Here is a 23,258-nt window from a genome sequence, read left to right as displayed (position 1 = left end):
TGGGAGGAAAAGTGGGAAATAATGCAAAAGAAATTCACGCATCTACAAAACCAGTTTGACCAAACTGAAAAGGAAAACCAGGCCTTAAAACAAGAACTAATAAAGCAAAACCAAAAGACCAAGAAATTAGAAGAGAACATAAAATATCTCACTGACAAGGTGACAGATTTGGAAAATAGAGGGAGAAGAGACAATTTAAGAATAATTGGACTTCCAGAAAAGCCAGAAAGAGTTTGGTCAACATTCCAAGCCTAAAGAAGAGGTTACCTGAGATATCTTGATGGCTGAGAGGTGATGTTAAGAAGGATATGGAACAGAATTTAACACATGCACCCTGGAGGTCTTTGCAAATAAGGGGCATTTTTATAATAAGGGGAAATTCCCCAAACCCTGAACATTCACTCTTTTGCATTTAGTGATCTAACCTTCACCTTATGATATGCAGAAAGACCTCCCTCCTCAACACACATTTTCTGGGTTTTTAGCCTGCGATACCCCAAAATGCTGGGGGGAGGAACATTCTGAGGAAAGGTGGAAGGAGTGTCCAAGAATGGGAGGAGGCAATACCCAAGCCCTCAATAAATCTAGCAACCTTAATCCTGGCAATTGCCTATTTCCATTGCCCCGGCCACACTCTGTAACATCCTCAAATAAACCGTTGCATGCTTTCAGATGAATGGAGTCTGAGCTGCCAATTCTTTGGGCAAGAACCTGTCTTCATTTCCCATAACAAATTTGCTCTCCCTCAAAACTTAAAAGATCAAACCTATGTTTCCTGAGTCATTTCATCTTTTGCTTGTTACATATAGCATGGTGAAAGGAGCACTAAATTGGGAATTAAGATGCTTAGGTCCCAGTTTCCACTCCATTACTTGCCTGGTGACTGGACAAATCATTGTCCCTCTCTGGGGCTCAATCTTTTCATAAATAAAATAAGTGGGTTGGACCGGATGATCTCTAAGGTCTGGCTCAGGTTTTCAGATAACTTCACCACCTTTCTAATGACACCCAAACACAGATACTTTCAGGGATGGATCTTTACAATGGAATGAAATTTTACCTAAATAAAAATTTTCCCCAGGCCATAATTACTCTCTACAGAATAAATCTACTAGGCTTAGAGCCTCCTGAACTCTTTAAAGACAATACTATGCTACTTATTTGGTCATATGTATGACAGATATACATATTTTTTGCAGATTTATTCCAACCTAAAGTTTTGAGAACCATTTACAGTCACCAAAATGAGAACTATTAACTCCATTTTGAGCTAAGCAAATTAAACAAACTGCTTTGAAAGTAGAAACAGGCTACTGTTTTCCCTTGCCTTTCAGAGTAATCAAGGCAAAGTTCTGAAAATCTGAATGCCTCATTATAAGAACCTTATAATGATTTTATGGTTTTGCTGGCAGTGCTTCTCCAAAGTCAGAGGTAATCTTAAATTTGCTTGCTGATAGTTCTTTTACAAAGTGTTTGGATGCTTCATGGGATTTTGAAAAATGAAAGTCATTTTCCAAATCTATTCAGGCCCCACCTGGCCATTAGCAACATGGAGGCCAAAATGGGTTTTGTACAACTAACTTATATCAGAACTGTTTCCTTAAAGCTATGCCCCTTCTCATAAGCTTATGTATGTTATCCTGTAAGGAAAAGTAAGCTGTCTGATGACCAGAATTAGTCTGTTTACACCTTTCTACCTTCTGGTCTAAAAGGTGGGTGTTTAATACATTTTGTGGAAATGAATATTTTTTCTTAAAGTGGACTTGAATATAAAAACTTTTATCAATCAGATGACAGACCACATTAAATTTCACAAGTATGATATGCTTCAAAGTTAAGTTTAAAAATAAGATATCAACTTTAAGGATTTCATATTGAAACAGTTGAGTTTGCATGATCATTTGCAGAACAGGAAAGAATAAGAAATGAATCAGTAACTAAGGAGTGAAGAGATGCTCTCATCAAAAGAGACATTTTCAATTTTCTCTATTTATTTTGCCTGTTGCTGCAGGAATATAGAATAGGTATCCCTAGCAACAATAACAGCTAGGTCAGGGAGACACTTGCCAAGTAACTAACCATAGACTGTTTTATAAAGAGTTATAGAAGCTAGCTTGTAATCTCAATGGTTTTCTATAAGGAAGAACATGTAGTGGGGCCATAATTGCATTCTTTATTCATTCAATATTTAATATTTTGCCTAATATTTGGCACTGCAATTATTTTTTTTGGATCTTAAACTTCTATTTTGTTCTCTACATACTGCTTTCCATCTAGGAATGTAAGTTTTTTGAGAGCAAGGGTCTTCTCTAATAGTTTTCTTTGTATTCCTATATAATATACAATTTGGTATTCAGTATTTAATAAGGGAAAGGAATAGAAGAATATAATAAAGAGTGAGTGTTTCATTGGCATGGCAAACTGGTGTAGAAATTCACAATAACAATACAGAACCAGACAATCTTTAGCTTGAGTAGAGGTGATTTGCCCCGGATCATGGGCCAGTCATCAAACCAACAACAGTATTACATGTATATGCTGTGTTAGGCACAGTGCTAAGTGTTAGAGAAACAAAGAAAGGCAAAAAAACAAAACAAAACAGTTCTTGCTCTCAAGGAGCTCACAAGGTCTAAGGGGTTGTGGGAAGACAGCATGCAAACAATTGTGTGCACACAAGATATACAAAGGAGAAAGTGAGGAATAGTATTCAAGAGAGCACTAAGACTAAAAGGGATGGGAAGGTTTCTTGTACAAGGTGACTTTAAGGAAGCCAGAGAAGCTGGCAAGCATGGATGGGGAGGTGGAGGCTCCAGGTATGGGGGGCAGCTATTAAGTGTAAGAACATGGATTTCAACCCCTGCTTATGCCATGATATCTAATAAAGATACTGAGAACTAACACAGCTGGGTGATACAGTGGGTAGATTCCTCTTTATGAGTTCAAATATAGCTTCAAATTCTTAATAGCTGTGTGGCCCTGGGCAAATCACTTCCCCCTGTTTACCTCAATTCTTTATCAGTAACATAAAGAGTAGGAAATGGAAAATTGCTCCAGTATCTTTGCCAAGGAAGCTCCAAATTGGAGGGGTGGGGGGAGGAGGCAGTGAGCTGGCATAGTGGATAGAGAGGCAGGCTTAGAGACCAGTTCCTGGGTTCAAATCTGGCCTCAGTCATGTCTTAGCTGTGTGACCTTTAACTGTGTAACAAGTCAGTTAACCCCCATTGCCTAGCCCTTACCACTTTTCCTTGGAATCAACACAGTGTTGATTCTAAGGCAGAAGGTAAGGGTTTTTTTAAAAAAGACACCACAAATAGGGTCACAAAGAATCAGATGTGGCTGAAAAACAACTAAACTACAACAAAAACTTATTTAATAGCCAAATTAGATTTTAAAATTATTACTAAAGTATTATTATCTTTAAAAAGATTATCTAGCTTCTACAAGTTTATACAACTAAATTTCCACCATCATCTTGTTATGATTAGAAATGGTCTGAGGATTATGGGACCAGAAATTGACTACACACAAGCCTGTTTTCTTAGGACTCACCTGAGAACCAACTAAGTTCAAGGAGACTCATTAAATACTTTGGATGTATTTACCCTCTCTAAGGCTCGCTTTGTAGTGTTGTTTTGTTTGTTTGTTTCTTTTTTGCATGTTGTCTCTCCTAGAAGACTATGAACTCCTTTAGGACCAGGACTGTCACATGTCTCTTTTTTAATTCCTAATATGTAACATAGTGCTTGGCTGATAGTAGGTACTTAAAAAATATTCATTCATTCATTTGGATGCAGGCTGATTAATTCTTATGGCCAGAGCAACTGACTGGATCATAGAAAGGTTGCAATCTGCATCTCAGGAAGGAGGAAGCCAACACTTCTTCTAGCAGACAATCCTATTGCATTGGGCCTCTAAGTAGTGCAGTAGAGAAAGTACTGGCCTTTGAGTCAGGAAGATCCAATTTCTAATCCATCCTCAAATACATATTAACTGCCTGACTCTAGACAAGTCACTTATGTTTCTCCTCAGTTTCCTCATTTGTACAATGAGGAGAATAGTATTAACAACTTAGAGTTGTTAAAAGGATCAAATGAGATAAAATGTAGAATGCTTTGCAGACTTTTTTTGCTTTCAAAGCATATAATCCATTTAACAGGTGACTCTCAAAGCTGTCTTACATGTCTGTGATTCCTTCTGACCTGGCTTCTGTTCTTCCTTTTTCTTTTTTTTAGAGGGTGGATAATAGGGGTCTATTCAGAACTTCCTTGTCACTCTCATTTTCCCAGAAAAGAAGAAAATCTCTTGTAACAAAGAGCAAACCAAAGTCAAGCATTGGCCATGTCCAAAAAAAAAAAAAGGTATGCCTCATTCGGCACTCCACTTTTACCACCTCTCTGAGTTTTTCCTGATGTCAGGATTAATTTTTCTCCTTCATAATGTCCTACTTATTGACCCTGGTTCTGTTCTCTGAGGACAAGCAGAAGCAGCCTAATCCCTTTTTATATAACGCCAGTCCTTTAAATGCCTGAAGTCAGCTATCATGAATTTTGAGTTTTCCTCTTCTATGGGTTAACACACCAAGTCTTTCAATCTATACTTGGTACACACAGACTGAAAGCTGTCCACAATCCATTCACCCCCTCATTCTATTTGACTATCATCTGTATCCTTCTATAAATTCTTAGAGGACTGACCCAATGTATAGCTCCTAGAATGTCAATAATAGTCATCGACTGCCTCTTGCGGTGTCTACATTAGTCTACACTCATACTAATTATCTTCATCCATGACCACAGATAAACCTAGCAGTATAGGAACCTGAATTTGAGGAGGACTTTTATTTTTTTTTAATTATAGCTCTTCAAATTTTAAAAAAGAATTTACCAAAAGAGGGGTGCATAATAGTAAACAGAGAACTGGATTTGGAGCCAGGAAGTTCTACTTCCAAGTCTTGCTTCATGTATACACTTGCTGTATCCCCACTGGTAAACCACTTACTCTCCCAGGGCCACCATCATCTCTCAAAGACTGTTACCGACAACTTTCTCAACTACATCTGTGAATAAAATTTCCAAGTACTGATGATGTCACAAATATAAAAAAGAGTGCTTTAAAGTTTGCAAAAAATCACTGTACATCCTTGATCTCAAAAAAAGAGTGCTTTAATGTTTGCACATCACTGTACATCCTTGATCTCATGTTATATTTTTGCTAATTAGCATTCTATAATTGTGCTTCAGTCCTTACCGAAAAAATGTTCTACATTCAGAAGTTTGGGGCTGGAATGTATGTGATTTCTATTTTGTAGATCAACTATTCATACATATTTCTTAATGACATTTTGAGGGCATGTGCCTTTAGGCCATTTACCTGAGTTCCATGCAACCTTTAGTAACAAGATAATAAAGTTATAGCTATAGAGTTCGATGGGCCTTAGAGGTCATCTGGAAAGTAGGGAACAGAGTTTAAATGGCCTGACAAAAGTCACACACATATTAAAAAGCAGACCCAAAATCTGAACTGAGATCATCTGATTTCTGACTCAATATTCTTTCTATTACACTGTGCTGCTCTTCCATTTATTTTATTTTTTGTTTTTTTGAGAGACTAGGTTTTTTTTTGCTCAAGAGGTCTTACCATATCAGTGTTGGACTTAGCCCTACTGTAGCACTGAAATCCAGAACTCCATAAATCCCCAGGCTCAGCTTTTCCAGCAGCAAGGACTATAGCTATGGGCCACCACACCTGATGCTAACCCTCATTTCAAAGCTGTTGATGGAAGTAAGTTATAAAGTTAAAGTTGTGGTGGGTGTTATTTTGAACAACACAATCCAGAAAATGCATATATGCTCCTGTTTTAACTTTTCTAAGCATTGTCTCAAAGTCAAATTTAATGGGTCTAGTTAATATTGCAAGTCTATAAGAGATCTGACCTGTTCCTTTGATCATGATTTGCTTCATGGTGTTAAATTTTCTAAGCTGAGCAATGTTTAAAAAAATAAACAAGTAAATAAAATGTTTTTTAGATTCCATGATTCTTAAATATGCTTTAAAAAAATCACAGCTTCAACCTGACAAGCGAGTCCTCTGACTTCATAACAAATATTAAAGGAAAAACAAAATTAAAGATACCAAATCTTAAGAGATTCAAAGTGGTCCCTTTGAGACATGTTAATCAGGGTTATGTGAGGAAAATAATCTCTCCATAGAGTTTTGACCTGATTTACCAATCATATACACTTGCAGTAACCTGTCAAGAGAACAACATCTGGCCGTGTTTAAACATGTGTAAAAAACAGAACGGCTTTTCACCAAACAAATCAATAATGCTGAACTCAGGGAATGTAAATAAATCCCTAACTGCCTAATTGCAAAAGTGTTCAGTAGATCATGATACAGCCAGGTTCTCTAAGAAGTAATGAAATCCCTAACTCCCTAATTTAAGGCTCAGCTCAAGAGCCGTCTACTTTCCAAATTCACTTCAGCTGTTATATTCTCCCATGGCCAGGGCCAAGTGCTCCATATTGAATCTATCTCGGTGACTGTCACTTCTACCTTTAGAATTTTTTGCTTCCTTCAGAACTCTATTCAAGTGCCAACTCCTATAGGCCTTTTGTGATTGGCCCAGTTATTAATCCCCTCCCCCATTTATATCCTGCACAAGTTTAGTGTTCATTTATAACATGTATCTGTTATTTCTTCTAATAGAATATGAACTCCATGAACACCTGGACAGTTTTATTCTTGGCTTTGTATTCCCAGAACAAGCACAGTGCCTGGTATGCAGTATGTGGTCAATAAATGACTAAGGACTGATTGACGGATAAAAATGTTTTTGGGATAATCAAATATAACTGATTATCACAAGATGTTTCTACAGATTTTTTTCTCAACTGATTTTCAGTTTTAAAACAATGACAATTATATCTTCTCCCCTTCTCCTTTTCAATGTTTAGCAAATAACTATGTACCCTAAATAAGTATTATTCTTGATTTTCATGTGTCTCTGCTTTATAAAGAGGTGAAATGTTTGCTGGCAGAGGAATTTTCTTGGTACTTTGGGTCTCCTTATTTCAGTGGTTTTTGCATCAGTTAAAATTCCAATTTAACTTGTCTAAAACAAGATCATAGTATGGTTAACTTTCTTTAAACCATTTCCTATTAGGGATCAACAAATAAGTAGCTCATCCATACAGGTCACACTCGAATTTTTGTAACCAGATTGCCTTCTACTAATGTTTTCTCTTCCTTTTAAACTGATCATAATTCTTATACTATCTAGACAGTGTTCTGATTTTACACACTCATCTGATTATGAAATCCCTCCAATATGGGGTATGTAGTCAATTTCTGTCTGTTACTTAGTTTTTGTACTACTGATCAGAATTAGCTATGTTCAGTACTCAGTTCAGTTTCCAATTCCCTTCTAGAAGAAGGAATTATTTATGATATAGGGTAAGGCTTCTGAGTAATCTCTGAACCACTGGTTGCTTTCATTTCTTAATCTCAAAATATATTTCTGAGCAAGGCAAAGAGAACCTGGAAGGAATCTATTTAGTTACAACTTCTTTATACAATATCTTCTAGCTTAATCTATTGTAAGAATATCAATATGAACATGGATCAATTCCATCAGGAGTACCAAATAATGATCATTGAACAAATGTCTCATATTTAGAGCATCAATGTTATTATTTGCAAGTGATTGAAAAATGATGGGATTTTTAGTACCGTTTTGCTGCCTCTCTACTCTCACACTGCTGAGGAAACATAGTTACACAGAATCAAGAGCCATTTGGATCTTTGTCTCATGGGAAGTCATGACCACTGAATTCATCATTTTGATATCAACCTTCTGGTGATAAGCTCATCCACATTTAATTAGACTAAGCATTGGACAACAATAACAGTTGTTTCTGGACTTATGTAACAATTATTGCATCAAGAAAATGTGAATAACTGGCCATCAAAGACAAATCCAGGGAATCTAAAGTTTAATAAATTAAAAATGCCAATGTCTATCTTTGCCATTATTCTCATTATTTTAAAACTGCAAATTATGGTGTAGTACAAAGAACCCAAGACCAGGAATCAAAAAGATTTAGGGTCAGATTTGCCATTAAATAAGTGTTTACTCATTTGCAAAATAAAAGGTTCAAATTAGATGATTTCTGAAATCTCTTCAAGCTCTTAACATTACATTCTATGATGCTAAAATTCCTTAACATAAGAGATACCTCTCTAGGAGAATAAAGGGGGAAGAATAGAGGGGGAAATGATATATGGTGGGGTTTCAGAGCAATCTATAAACTATTCTCTTTCATTTATTAATCTAAAACATGTCTCAGCAAGGCAAGAGAACTTGGATCTGTTCTATTACTTTCAACTTCTGTATGCTGTATCTTTTATGAGCATGGGTAACATATAAATAAAAATAATGTTCATTAATAAATTTTATTTAAAAATTCTAAAGAACACATTTGTATGAATAATAAAATTGTTTTTAGAAAACATTCTATGGTGCTATTTGAAGAAGAGTAGGGATTCCCATTGAAAATTCACTTTTATACACCTTATAAAACATTTTTCCCCCTTTAAAACAAAAGAAAAGCACTTACCTTTGTTTGATTAAACTGAAGTGAATTCAACTCAGTAAGCCATTATTAAGTATCTATCATGTGTAAAGAACTGAACTAAGTCCTTTGAAGGGTACAAAGACACATAAATAGTGCTTGTCCTTCAGGACTACAATAGGACAGGCTATACATAATATCTTTTACCTCAAATGACATGAAGCACAAAGGTATAATCCATTCCAAATCCTGAAAATGGACACTGATATATGGATAGATAATGTGAAAATGACAATAAACAAAATTGCTTACTCTTCTTTCCATCCATATCTGCATGGATTTTTCGAGCCAAAAATCCAGTTTTATACACAGCAGCATTTGGGTCATGAGGAATGTCCAGGAAAGGATTAGTGGTACTGCCAATGCGACTGATGGTTTTTGGATGGGTTCCATTAGCCTTCTCATCAGTTCCTTCAGAAGATTTTTTTTTCTCTTCATCATCTCTATTAAAAAAAAAATGGGGAGAGGGACCATGAAGATTTGGTGAAAAGCATAGAGCATATTAAAACTTTAGAAAATGATGAAATTAAGACACAATTTGTTTTCTAATTGTTTTCTGGGGAGAAGAGTCTGATTTAGTCCCAGAGGAAGAATGAGGGCCAATGGATGGGTTACAGGAAGGTAGATTTTTAATCAATATATGGAACAACTTCTTTAAAAAGTGGAACTGCCCCACAATAGGGAAACTTGATTTAGGCGATATACCAAGAACAAAAGGCTCCATATTACTATTCTATGTATCAACTCTATGATCTGGAGGTCACTGGAAGAGATATAAAGATGGGTGAGATACAAACTTTGGGTAGGATGTGTTTGCGACCCTGGAGGAACTAACATTTTGGAAGGGATTAGATATGATTCCACTATAGATGTGATACTCACTGAACTAGGTGATCTCTAATTTTGTTTCTAAGGCCAGATGGAGTGGTTTTTCTGGACTAGACTTCTGGTTTCACTGGTTTTATTCAACTCACTAACCCTCTCATGGCGTGCCAGACAGCTCTCTAAATTGATGAAGTTTTCTAATCTTTGCCAATCTGCTTTTTGTTAGAAGATTGGCAAATATTAGAAAACTTCATCAATTTAGAGAGCTGTCTGGCACCATGAGAGGGTTAGTGAGTTCCCAAATTCACACAGGCACTATGTGTCAGAATATTTCAACTTGATGCTGGAACTATGAGGGCAAATTTTTTATCCACCAAATGACACTGCTCTCATCTTCTAGATTTTAGATTCTATGAAAAGGAAGAGATATGTGAAATCTGAAGGTGAAAATCATTATTGATTAGAGGGAAGGAAAGGCTTCATGAAGGTAAAGGCATAGAGAGCTAGAAGTGGCCTATTAGGTCATCATTTAATCTAACCCCATCCCCTTCCTCATTTTAAATATGAGAAAACTGAGATTCACAGTAGCTAAATGACTTGCTCAATATCAACTCCTTCCCTGTAAGTAAGCATCAGATGTAGAATTAGAACTTCAGTCTTTTGACTCCAAAGCCAGGGCTCGTTCCACTCTGTCAAGATTCAATAGGAAAAAAAAGGGAATGGGGAGATCATTTCAGGAATATTCTATCCTTCAATCAATAAGCATTTATTAAGGCTGTACTATATATGTACCAGGAATAGTCTTTAAGCACTGGGGATAAAAAAGAAAGGCAAAAGATAGTTCCTGCTCCCATGAGGCTTTTGGTCTAATGGAGGAGACACCTATGTACAAATAGGCTTTATGAAGGATAAAAAGGAAATAATCAATAAAGGGAAAATACTAAAATTAAGAAAGCTCAAGAAAAGATTTTTTTGGTAGAAGGCAGGACTTTGGCTAAGTCATGGAAGCCAGGAAAGCCAAGAGGTGGGTGTAAGGAGAGAGGGCATTCCATGCAAGGGGGAAGAGTGAGAGAGTCTGATTGATGGAATACCAAGGTGGACAGTGTCACAGGACCAAAGAGTGCATGGAGGATGGAGATGGGGAAGGGTGTGAAGTGTCAGAAGACTGGAAAAAAAAAGAGGCTAAGTTTTGAAGGGCTTTGAATGCCAAGTGGAGGATTTTGTATAGGATGCAGAAGATGACAAGTTGCCACTGAAGTCAACTGAATGTGGGGGTGATTTGATCAGACCTGTGTTTCAGGAAGAAAACTAGCTGAGTGAGGAATGAGCTGGAGTGGAAAGAATCTTGAGATGGGAACACCAACAAGCTGACTACTGCTATAGTCCAGCATAAGGAGAGAAGGACCCAGCACAATCATGGTGACAGTGTGAAAGCAGAGAAAGGGGTATGGATGAAAGATACTATGGAGGTAAAACTAATATGGGATATGGCAGGTGAGGGAGAGTGATGAGTTGTGAATGATGGGTTGGAAGCCTGTGAGAAATAGCATCGAGGGAGAAAGAAAAAAGCCCATGATCAGAGCCCTATGGGACACTGACGACTAGCAGGCATGTCACCTGGAGGAAAGTCTAAAAAGGATTTTATAAAGATTTGGAAGAGCAGATAGGGTAAAGTGAGGCACTGAGCAAATTTGGGACTTGTAAAAGGATTGCCTTGCAGCAGTGAGGGTCCATTTGAGGTCATGTAAGAAATTTATAGTAGACCCAGTCAGCACGGCCTCTTAATTTTCTGCAGTTTCACTCAGTAGCATGTGTACTGGAGCTAAAGCAGAAAATAATAGGAGTGATCCAAAGCAAAGGGTTGCCTGAGAAAACTGAAGGAATAGGGAAAAGCATAAAGGAAGGCATGGGGCATGGAGGGACAATGCATGTTTAGGAGGCAAAGAATAATCTAGTTTAGGGAAGCATAGAGATTTTGAAAAAGATTCATATGAAATTAAGTTGGAAAGGCAGGCTAGCATCTGGTAGTAGTAGTCACATGAATTTTCTTTCACTAGAGATGTCCACACAGAGGCTAGAGTACCATTTGATGGGTATACTGTAGCAGGGGGTCAACCTTCAGGTAGGAATTGGGCATATGACACTAGGAGTGCTTTTCTTGGAAAAGATTTTTTAATTAAAAATCTTGATTTTAGTTCTACTTAAAATATTTAAAAATATTTCTCAGGTCAAAAAACACTTTCCAGACTTATGTCCTTAGAAGGCTTATAAAGAACAAAATATGCAAAATATCTTGTTTGCACTATACACCTACCCCTCAGAAGTGACTGGGCCAACCTATCTCACTTCATTCAGAGATACTGATCACTGAGATGATAGCCTTTCAGTCCTTGAGAGGGGAGTGATTGAGGAAGGAAATATTTTGGAATGTTAACTCCAAAGTGTACATAGAGTGCAATCTTTTCATTGTCAAAGGTTACCATAAATGCTACCTTGAATAATTTTAGAGTAAACAGACTGTCATGGGCATAGGGGAACTATGCCAGTTTGGACATCTCTCCAGAAAAGAAATGCTTAGAGGAAAAATGTTACATTTAATCAAATGGTTTCTAGCAGACTTGTACCTTAAAAAGCTGAATAGAGTATTTTAATGGTTTTTGAGTTTTTTTTTTTTATTGACGCTTCTTATTCTGATCTTCTATTTGTTTTATCTTCCCAACTAGAATGTGTGCTTCTATGGGCAGATACCTTAGTGAAACTTGCACTGGATGAAATAGAGCTGTGACTGGTGGCATTTTATTTGCTGTCCCTAATAAGAATCAAAGGTGCAATACAAGAACACACTGTGATCCTACAGTACTTAACTTAGTATTTCTTTTTAAAAGCAGATTTTTCCCAAGTTAGTAATAACATTCAGCCATGAACTTCCAAGGTGCTTTTAAGCTTTAGAGCTTATAATTCTAATAAGATTTCAGATAGTCTTAAAGGTTGTCCTTCTGACACTAAATCTTTGGCTATTTTTTTTTTCTCAACAAAATGCTTAAAGCAATTTCAACTGAGATAAAAGATAAATGTATTTGTTGGGTTTAATACATAGTCTCATCCAGTTAATAATGGCTTGAAAAACAGCTTAAAGAGCTTTTAGAACTCCAGTCAATGAAATGATAGACCAAGCTTCCAGGTGGGTGTGTGCTACCCAAGAGGTAATCAACTCAAAATGTAAGATGAGACATTTTTAGATATAACAAATGAGGAAATTTGCTATATATTATACATATTTTTAAGAAGGTTTCCCCTCCCTACCTCTCTCTCTGTCTCTCTCTCCCTCTTCTCTTTCTCCTTCTCCCTCCCCCACCCCCATTCAATTTGAAGGCTGGGGAAGTAGGAAGGAGAAGAAAAGATATAATAGCTAATTGGAAAAAAATAATTCTATTAAATTAAAAACAAAAACAAAATGGGGGAAATGTCCAAGGCAAAGCAAGGCTTAGCAGGTTGGAGACATCTGGAAAATGCAAAAGCAGAAAAGGAGCTGCAGATTTTCTTAGGTATTATGGGTATTTTAAGGGCCTGAATAATCAGTTTGATTATGGTTTATTGGTGTGATAACTTCAGCAATGATAGCAACTATAAGATAATGACTAGATATCTGACTGATGGAAAATAATGATGTTAGCTTTCTTACTAAAAAATTGGATATCAGAGGAAAAAATTTTGTAAGAGGAAGATGTTGTTTGGATAATCTTAATATTTAATACTGAAAATGACTAGAAATCAAATATATAAAATAACACACTTCCAAATACACAAACTTAAAATGATTTAAGAGTATTTTCATCTTCTACATAGGACCAGTCCATCCTCTCTGACTTATGCTATATCATTAAAAATTTTGTACTAATATAAAGTAATGGATAATCCACATTAGTTAAACTGGGAATAATTAAGTGATCTTAATAATGAGTGTTTGTAAATGTAAAGTGTTTTCAGTTTTTCAATATTTTCTCCTATGGATTATCTTACTTTATACTCAAAATTAATAAGTATGCTATTATGCTCCTAGAGGACATCCATAAAATTGGGATTGAGATAAGCATCATTCCCAAAACAAATTAAAAATGATTAGCAACAAAATGATAAAACCTTACTTCAATATGTCATTTATTTCCACAAACATTCTTTTTGTTCAACACCCCATATAGTAGTTAAAACAGATATTTGATTTTGGGGTTGCAAAAGCTATATTCTTTTGTTTGTTAATTTATTTGTTTTTCCAAGTCCTGATCTAAGATTTCTTTATTGGATTGAGGGTTTTAAGGATATCTATATTGTGGAAACTCCCTCTACTGATATGGATCAGCAATCCATTAAGAGAGATGAATGAGAGATTAAGGGAGTTTCCCAATAACACACAGCAAGTCTGTGTGTCCACAGATGGGTCTGGAGCCCTGGTATTCCTCACTCCAAGACTAATCCTATGCATGGTGCCTTTCCAATAAGGGAACATATTATTCCCATTTTATAGATTTAAAAACTGAAGCTCAGAGAAGAGCAGTATGTCTTATGATAGAACAAATAATTAGAAAGCAGCAGAGCTGGGAAGAGAATTGTAATTTTCTTTTTGCGATGACACTTTAAGATGTCCACAGAGTATCTACTCCAATACTTCCCAATAATATGATTCTGTCCTTTGGTACCTGAAGATTATGAAGACATTGAACACAATCCTAGCAGGTTCTACCCATGGTGGAAAGGTTTTCCAATATGGTTCCAGTAATGTACTGAGGCTGCTTTTCAAGGAACAAGCTATCTAAATATAGACAAGTCAGTCACTGGTTCATTAGCAACCAGAGGATGAATTGTTTAGCAATAGCAACCATTTAAGTAAACATACAAAATGGTCCTCAGTCTTCTGTGGCCCTTCCATGACAGTGGCAGCATGGTGAAAGGAGTAGAGGTAAGAATCAAATAGTTTTTAGACAAGAAACATTAACTTGTCTTGCTAATGTAAATCACCGAATCAAGAGAGAGTCTTCTGGAAGAACTGAATCATACCTATCTTGAAATTATCAATGTAGAGTTTTCGTCCTGCCATACTGTTTTCTCTTTTGCTTGCTAGTTCTTCATCTGTGGCATGCCCACTTATTGTATGTATTTCCCAAGGTTCTGCCCTAGGTCCTCTTCTCTTTTTTTTCTAGACCTAGTGATGGCAAACCTTTTAGAGATAGAGCGCTAGGTCCCTCCCTTGACCTTATGTCCACATGCCATACCCCACGTCCCCTTACTCCACAAAGAGAAAGCACTCTCATTGGGTTTCTGGGCAGAGGGGCGGGTGAAGGGAGGAATGTTCTCAGTGAGTATAGAAAGGAAGATGGGAGTGGCCCAAGACCTTGGCTCCCCTCCTCTTCTGCCCCCTGTGGGCTGCTCACCTTATTCCATGTGTGCTCCAATTGGGCTTCTGGGCAGACAAATGGGGGATGTGAAAAAATATCATCAAGAACATTGGAGAGGGTGAAGACAGCAGCTTGCCCAAATCCCTCTGCCTTTCTATTAATAAACTCCCCAGAGGGGGTGTGTAAACCTTAGACTTATAAATGTTGGAAGTTTCACCATTTCCTTGTCACAGGTGGGGAGCATGGCCACATGCCCACGTAGAGTGCTCTGTGTGCCATCTTTAGCATACGTGCCATAGGTTCACCATCACTACTCTAGACTATCTTCATGGGCGATTTCCTCAGCTCTCATAAATTCAATTATTATTGATGTACATATGGTTCCTAGATATTTATATACAGTCCCAGTCTCTCTTTAGAGCACCAGTCTTGTATCACCAACAGAGTTCTGGACATCTTGAAATAGATGTCTCATAGGCACCTAAGATTTGTTTATGTCCCCAAAAGAATTCCTCATCATTCCCCTGAAAACCTTCCCTATACAGAACTTCCTTATTACTGTTGAAGATACTACCATCTTTCTAATTACTCAAACCTACAACACTGGTGTTCTTTTTATATTGAAGTGTCCTGTCTATTGATGCTTATCAAATTCATAATTTTAAAAGAGAATTTAAACTAAAAGAGTGGGAAAAGCTAACACCTAAGACTGAGAACTATTTTGCATGTTTCTTTGTAAATCTGTTTCATGAAAGTCACAAATTCAAAAATGAATGATTTTCCATTTAAGAGGCTAATGCAAAGTCTCTCCATATTATATTTAACTAAGCTATCCCTTGGATAGCAATTCAATTCCAAATTCTATATATATGTACCTATCCATTCTTTTATCTATCTACCTATCTATCTATCTATGTCTGTCTGTCTGTCTATTTCTTTCCACCCAATATTTGACAGCTAGGTGGCAAATTGTATAGAGCAATGGGCCAGGAGTCAAAAACACCCAAGTTAAAATGCAGGCTCAGACATTTTATGATCTGTGTAAACCTAAGTAGATCATTTAGTCTATCTGCTTCAGTTTCCTCAACTATAAAATTAGGATGATAATAATGATAATAATTAATTATAATAAATTTTATTTTTATTATTTTAATTTTATTATTAATAAATGATAATAATGATAATAATACCTAGCTTGTAAGATGTTGTGAGGATCTGATGAGATATATACTTATAAAGTGACTGGCCCTGAGCAAGCACTTAATAAATGCTTATTCCCTTTTCTTTCTCTCCCCTTGACACCCAATCCACTTATTTTAAAAGACTGGGTTTTCCCCATCTCACTCAGGCTAAAAATGTAGTAGCTATTCATGGACCAAATTCCAATAATCAACATGAAAGCTTTGACCTACTTCATTTCAAAATGAGCTGGTTTGCTATTCTTTTGGCAATGTGATGAACCCATGACCTTCAGGAGCTCACCATATTGAGGCTTGACTTGATATGAATACCCAATCGGCTTGATCTATTACAGCTCATAACTTTCATGCTCAAGAGATCAGTCAGTCTCAGTCACCCCAGCAGCAATGGATAAAGGTTTCCATGTGTAGTCACTATACATGGTTCAATATTTTTGTGTTTGGTGCTGGGAATAAAGATTCAAAATAAAAGCAGTACTTGTTTTCAAGGAGACTACATTATATGAGAGCATAGGGTGGGAGTGGAATAAAACATATAATAAAATAAATACAAGTTAACATTAGACTAGAAAACATTATCTAGAGATGGTTTGGGGATGGGGAGATTGAGAAAATAGGAGATGATGGCTGAGTTCAGTCTTAAGGGAATCTAAGGATTCCAAAAGGTGGAGAGGAGGAAGAGCATTCCAGACATGGAGGAAAAACTGGAGTAAAGAACAGAAAAAGCAAATGAAGTGTTGCATTCAAAGCATAGCCATGTGTATGCTTTGAATCTAGAATGAAAAGAATAATATACAATGCATGGACCACTTGGTGACAGCATGACTGTGTTAAAGCTTTAAATATAAGGCTGAGAATTATGCATTTTATCCAAGAGGCAAGAATGTGTTACTGATATTTTTTAAGCAAAGAAATTACATGATCAGATCTGTTTCTTAAAGATATGAACTTGAATCTGAATTGAGGCTGGATCAGAGAGGGGGGCAAAACTGAAACCAAAGAGACTAATTAAGAGGGTTTTGTTATACATGAGGCAAGAGGGGATGGAGGATTGAAGTAGGATTATGACTGTACATGAGAAGGGGCCATATACTAGAGCAGTTACGGAAATTCAATGAACAAGACTTGGCAGTACAATGGATATTTGATGAAATAAGAGAGAAGGGAAAGTCAAGGAAGACTGTGGTTGTGAGCCTTGAGTGAACTGAAGGATGATGGTACCCTTGTTAGGGGGAGTGGGAATTTAGGTGGGAAGAGAGCAAGTTCATTTTGGACATAGTGAGTTTGGACTGTCTCTGGGACATTAAGTGTCAATACCCAACAGATGATGATATTGATGATGTGGCCCTGGAATTTAGTTAATTGCTGGCACTCATTAAAGGACTTCCTACATTGGTAGAACCTGCCCAGAACAACCTTCAAGAACTCAGAATCTTCCTTAATTCTATCGCAGCATTAAATTGGGATTTTTATATTTTAGTAAATAGTTGGGAAAAGGATAGAAATTTCTAGCCTTGGGAATGATAAATCTATTATCATTGTCAAGAAAGTGAACCATTTTAGTATTGGCAAAATTGCCCTCTCAGGATACCACTAATACCTTTATTTCATCTGCTGCCTTTCTCTTTTGAACTTAAAAGTCTGAGTTGTTGTTTTTTAATTTGAGCCTTAGTCTTGCCAAGTATGGTGGCCAGCACTCTACTTAATCAGACCAAATCCCTTAGGCTCCCAACTTTATTAGAAAACATCACTATTCCCTGACAGGGGGCCTTTGAAAGTAGAAACTACTTCTCTTACCTTTCCACCTGGGGCAAATAAATCAATACAAGTTAAAGGAATATAAATTGAGATACCAAGCTACAGATTATTATACAAACAAAATTAATTCACTTCTTCTTTTGAGAATCTATTTATGACTCTAACGACTTGCTCTGAGCTACTCTGGTAGATCATTCATTGGAGATGATGTTACAAATGGCTTTGTGAAAATGACAGTAGGGGAGATAGTTGGTTCTCTGCTTTGATTGTAGAAAAATAGGCCATTCACCAGTTAAGAAAATCCAGAGGAGCCTGTCTTCTCTTGAGACACTATATTATATTATAGGCTAAAAAATCATTTTTTAAAGAAATCTTGCAAGCTTCTGATTTAGCATACATGTGTAAGATGCATAGGTTCTTTGGGTAGGCTAACATCTATTTTTAATACTGCATTTCATTTAAAAATGATAAAAGCTATAGATAACCTTTATACTTTGTTATGCATTTTAATGTGCCCTTTGAAAAAATTAAGCCCTTGAATTATGTGCCATTTACTTCTGGGACCCTGAAAAGGGGCTAAGAATTTATTATATTAATATAAAGGAGCCTCATTATCACACTCAACCATTTATGCCAAAAGAAAATCAATTGTCTTAAAAAAGGTGTTGAAAATGGTTGTTTTTAAAAAACAACACATTCCAAGGGATTGTGAAGGTATCAGAATATGCAGGTATCATTCTAGAACTTTACCTACTCTCATAAGTTTTGCAGGCATTGATCTGAAGGAGGATTAAGATATATTTTGTTATCTTGAAAAAATAAATGCCAAATGCACAAATATTATATAACCCAATAATTTGGGAGGGAAGAGATAAGAGTTGGCATATTAAAATTATATATATTTTAAAGACTGTATTAAGTGGAACATTATCCAAGTCATAATTCTGCAAATTAATCACTTATTGATAAATTAAAGACCTACAGCATTAATACAATGTTCCATGGTATACACTATCTTTCTTATGCCCTTCCTGGTAATGAGTTGTTTCTTTGTATGGATGGGGAGGGAGATTAGGGGAGGAGTGCATATGGGTGACTATATAATAATGTCTATTGTAGGAAAAAGGGTGATTACTTGGCTAGGTGTCAGGAGACCTGGAGTCTCTTTCCAGATGTGCTTTCTCTCCAACTCTCAGTTTTCTCATCCCTAAGAGGAAAGGATTGGACTAGATGAACTCTGAGGGCTCTTTCAGATTTAACTATAGTTCTAGACATCTTTCAGTTGGCCAATAATGAGAATCAAGTGGTGTGGTCATTCACATGCTAAAAATCTAAGAAGACTCTCAGATAAAGAAGTAATTAATGCCAAACCTGATAGTATGCAATCAGAAGTTTATAAATCTTAGCATTAGAGAGTTATAGATTTTTAAAGAGAGATCATAGACCTGAACTAGAAAAGACTCCAATTCATTTCCTTTTTTTTTTTGCCAAAAAAAAATATGCTAATTGCTATTTTTCTCTGAAGACAGGAATTTGGCTTGCAGGTGTACTTAAGAGTCACAACTGCCTGTAGAAAATGGAGTGTGATTTGTGAACCTACATGAATTTTATCCCAAGCCAACAAAACACTCGACTCGGAATGGGAATGTGCTTCTAACATCATCATAACTGAGAAATTTGAGTTTTACTTCCTAGTGTACTTTTAGGCAAGTTAAAAGTATCATGGGGGGGGGGGGTTAGGGCTCAGTGGTTTGAGATCTAGGCCTAGAGTGACCTCAGACATTTATTTCCTGGGCAAGTCACTTAACCCCCACTGCCTCATCCTTGCATTCTTCTGCTTGGGACCAATACACAGTACTAAGTCAGAAGGTAAGGTTAAAAAAAAGTGTCACAAGGGTTTGGGGGTATTTGAGCATCACTGCATTCAGCAATGAGATGTTGAAATACAAAACTTATAATCTAGGCCTCCATGAACTGTTTGATTCATTTGAAAGGTCCTGGGTAACAATATCTTTATGCTTGAGGCAATGAAGATGATTTAGACAATATTTATTTCTCTTTTGTCTGAAGACTTCAGTTTCCTTAATTTTTCTCCATCCAAGTTCTCAGAAGGACAAGGAATTGTTCTACTGATAGCTACAAAGCACATAGAAAAGCAAAAGGCCATGCCCGGGACCCCTCCATAAAAAGGAGTTGGTTGATGGCCTCAGTACAACATAAGATGCCATGTGGATGGGTTAGCTTTCAATGTGAATCAGACATAGCATGCTACATTCAATCATGAATATTTGTATGCACTGACAAAAAATATGACAAGAAAAGCTAAAGATAGGTAACTTTGGGGAAAACTGATTTATTTATATTTCAGCTCATGGTTAAATTGTTGGGTTTTTTCTACTCTGAAAACTTTAAAACACATTTCCCTTTATGGGGGAAAATGGAGTGACTGCACAAATGAACAGGCATGTCTTGGTGACTGTAAAAAAATTATATTTCTTCATCCTTTTGGGGATGGCTTTCCTTTTTTTTTTCTTTTGATGTCACCAAAAAGTGTCATAAATGTGAAAGGGAGGAAAAAAAGCAACTTTGTCTTAGAAATCAAAAGGTTTCCCTATGGAAAGCAATGGCCAGGCCATTTCTAAGATTTAAAAAAATTTAAGAAGGAGGCAAAACTTAAAGCTTAGGGGTTAACTGAAACATTAGAAAGAAAGCCAGAAAAGGGGAAAAAAAAGAATCTTGTGTTGGGTTAGTAATGCACTGGAAACTGATAAAGTGTTCCTGAAAAATCTACTGGGAAGCTTTTCAAAGTATATCAGCAATAAACAAGTTAAGCTATTCATCTATTGGGAAATACCTTCTTTACTACAGATCCACCCAATTAACTTTTCTTTTGTTACCACAGGCTCTGTAAATAAATATACACAACATGCTTTTCTCTCTATCTAGGTATTTATGTATACACACCTAAATGCGTATGGCCACACACACATTTGTGTATGAAAGCACTGTCATTCCTATTATTAGCCAACGTGTGTGTATTTGTATATAAAATATATATTCCTAGACACACATCCCTAGTTTAAAGTAAAAGATTAACTTTCTAAAAAGTTTTGCCTTAATTGTATCATTTTGTAACCAAGAAGTATACTGAAATGGAATAAAAAATAATCTCGATGATAAGCTTGTGATTTTTTTTAAAAGGCCCTCCAATCCCTTGTTCCATAGTACTTTCCATCTCAGTAATTTTAAAGTATCTTCAGTTCCCCTGGGCCCCTAACATTGGATGGCATTCCATCTGCTCAACACCCTGATTGCTCTTCATCTTTTGAAGCAAAAAACAATATAAAGAAAGATGATAAAAATTACATGATAAACAGACTACATCATATGTTACTGCCTACAAATATTTCAGGTATAAGAAGGATGTCATTCGCTTCAATAGTTGATGCTATTCCCAACTTAAATGAGGACTGAAGTTGATTCTCTTCACTGAAGCACAAATCCCTTGTCAGGTCCTTAAAAATGAAACCTTCCCTTGATACAATACACAAAGATTAATCTTTTTTGTTTCTTCATCTCTTGACATGGGGATATTTAGAGGAATATCATAAGGAACTGGTGCTTATCGAGATTGAAAAAAAGATTGAAATGCAAAGTGTGATTCAAACACCCAATTAATCCAACAGGGAGCCCATTAGACTCCTATTATTTTCACCTTCTAAAGCAAAGATTAAACTTTTTTCAAGTAATAAAATTTAGTAATAATTTTAGCACTTTGCATAAAAACTACTGAATGAGGAAGACAATATGGAACATTGGAAATGGCATTGATTCTGAACTCATAGGACACAATTTCAAATTCTGTCTCTAATGATTACTACCTTGGGGACCTTGCCAAATCACTTAAGCCCCTTGGGTAGTTTTCTCATCTGAAAAATGAGGTGGTTGAACTAGATGACACCTAAAGACCTTTCTAGCTCCATATATTTGGGTCCAATACCCAATAGCTAATGATGAGAAGGTAAGTCCAGGAGCCCCCAAAATAGTAGCACCCTCAAGACCAATGGTCCTGCCTAAAGTCTAGTCCCTGCAAGAATCATTGGAAGAACAATCCCTTTGGATATTTATCCTGACAAGTACTTTACAAATGCCATAGGCCCCATATAACAGCTGCTGAAGTCTTAGAAAACAAGTTTATCACAACTCAAGACCTTGGCACTGTCAAATGGGTCAGTGTTTGACAACTCATCAATGGAAATGATATTAAATAAGATATATTACAGACCACATTGACCTTGCATTAAAAGGACAACTAAACATTTCCCCTTATTTGAAGCTCAAATGGCCTAATAGTAGTATCCTCCATTGAAATAGGAAGTCCTTGAAAATGAGGATTGTTTTGCTTTCCTATGTACCCTTGGCTTTTGGGCATAGTCCTTTCTACAGAGCAAGTGATTTGAAATGCTTTATTAATTTATTCATCTTTTCATTATCTCATTTCCTTCTCTGTCTCTTCTCTAGGATAGAACTAGAATCAATTTCAGATTTAGTGTTTACTTGTTTTTTTTCCCCTTCCTTTCCTTTTGTTACTCAATTTGAGGCATTATTTTCCTAATGATTTTATGGAGATAGCACAATCCATTTTTTAATATCACAGGTATACAGGATTTAGAAATGAAAGGAATGTGAGAGACTACTTAGTTCAACTCCTTTATTTTACAAATAAGGAAATTGAGGCTGACACATGAAATAATTTGTCCATCAAAAGGAAGAGGATTTTAGCCAAGGTTTTTGCCTGTTCACAGTCCTTTTTCTATCACACAATGAATGTTGTCCTTATACAAATTATTATATATTCTTCAGCATCTTTTAATATATCCTGAAATTTTTTTCTCCAAATTGATGATGCTTGTTTTTACTAGGGACCTGAAGAAAATACAATTGTTTAGAGAACAGAGAAGAATCCAGATACATGTTGGATCATGAATGAAAGCAAAAGATTAGAAGGATTCACTTTCAGCCACAAACACCAGTGAGAGCTCATTTTCTAGGCCTTTAGTGAGTTATCATTGTTTCTATATAGTATTAATGGAGTATATGGAGGAAAATTTCTGACTGTTCTTTATAGTTAATATGTTCCTTGAAGAGGGCAGCTCAGTGGATTGAGAGCCAGGCCTAGAATCTGGAGGTCCTAGGTTCAAATCTGGCCTCAGGTACTTCCCAGTTGTATGAACCTGGGCAAGTTACTTGACCCCCATTGCCTAGCCCTTACCACTCTTCTGCCTTGGAACCAATACACAGTATGAATTCCAAGATGGAAGGTGAGGGTTAAAAAAAATATATCGCTTGCAAACATCTCTGTTTGTATAACTGTAATCTTCCCACCATTAAACAGGAACTATAACACTTAATTTAAAAAAGGCAGTATTTGTTTTCATTCATATTGATTTAGG

At 36.3% G+C, this 23,258-nt stretch overlaps 1 protein-coding gene across 8 annotated transcripts in view; it reads right to left on the bottom strand.

Annotated features, from left to right (window-relative positions):
• The window catches only part of PSD3 (pleckstrin and Sec7 domain containing 3), a 784,568-nt gene that overhangs the window by 107,846 nt on the left and 653,464 nt on the right, over window positions 1–23,258 (bottom strand). For all 8 annotated transcript variants that reach the window (XM_007476432.3, XM_056813640.1, XM_056813642.1 and 5 more), the window contains one exon: window positions 8,886–9,076. In XM_007476432.3, the coding sequence (XP_007476494.2) occupies window positions 8,886–9,076 (191 nt within the window). The remainder of the gene's footprint in view (window positions 1–8,885; window positions 9,077–23,258) is intronic.

Source organism: Monodelphis domestica, chromosome 1, assembly GCF_027887165.1.
Source record: "Monodelphis domestica isolate mMonDom1 chromosome 1, mMonDom1.pri, whole genome shotgun sequence".
NCBI classification, from domain to species: Eukaryota; Metazoa; Chordata; class Mammalia; order Didelphimorphia; family Didelphidae; genus Monodelphis; species Monodelphis domestica.
Note: the sequence above shows the minus strand (reverse complement) of the source record. Positions and strands in the feature narration are given on the sequence as shown.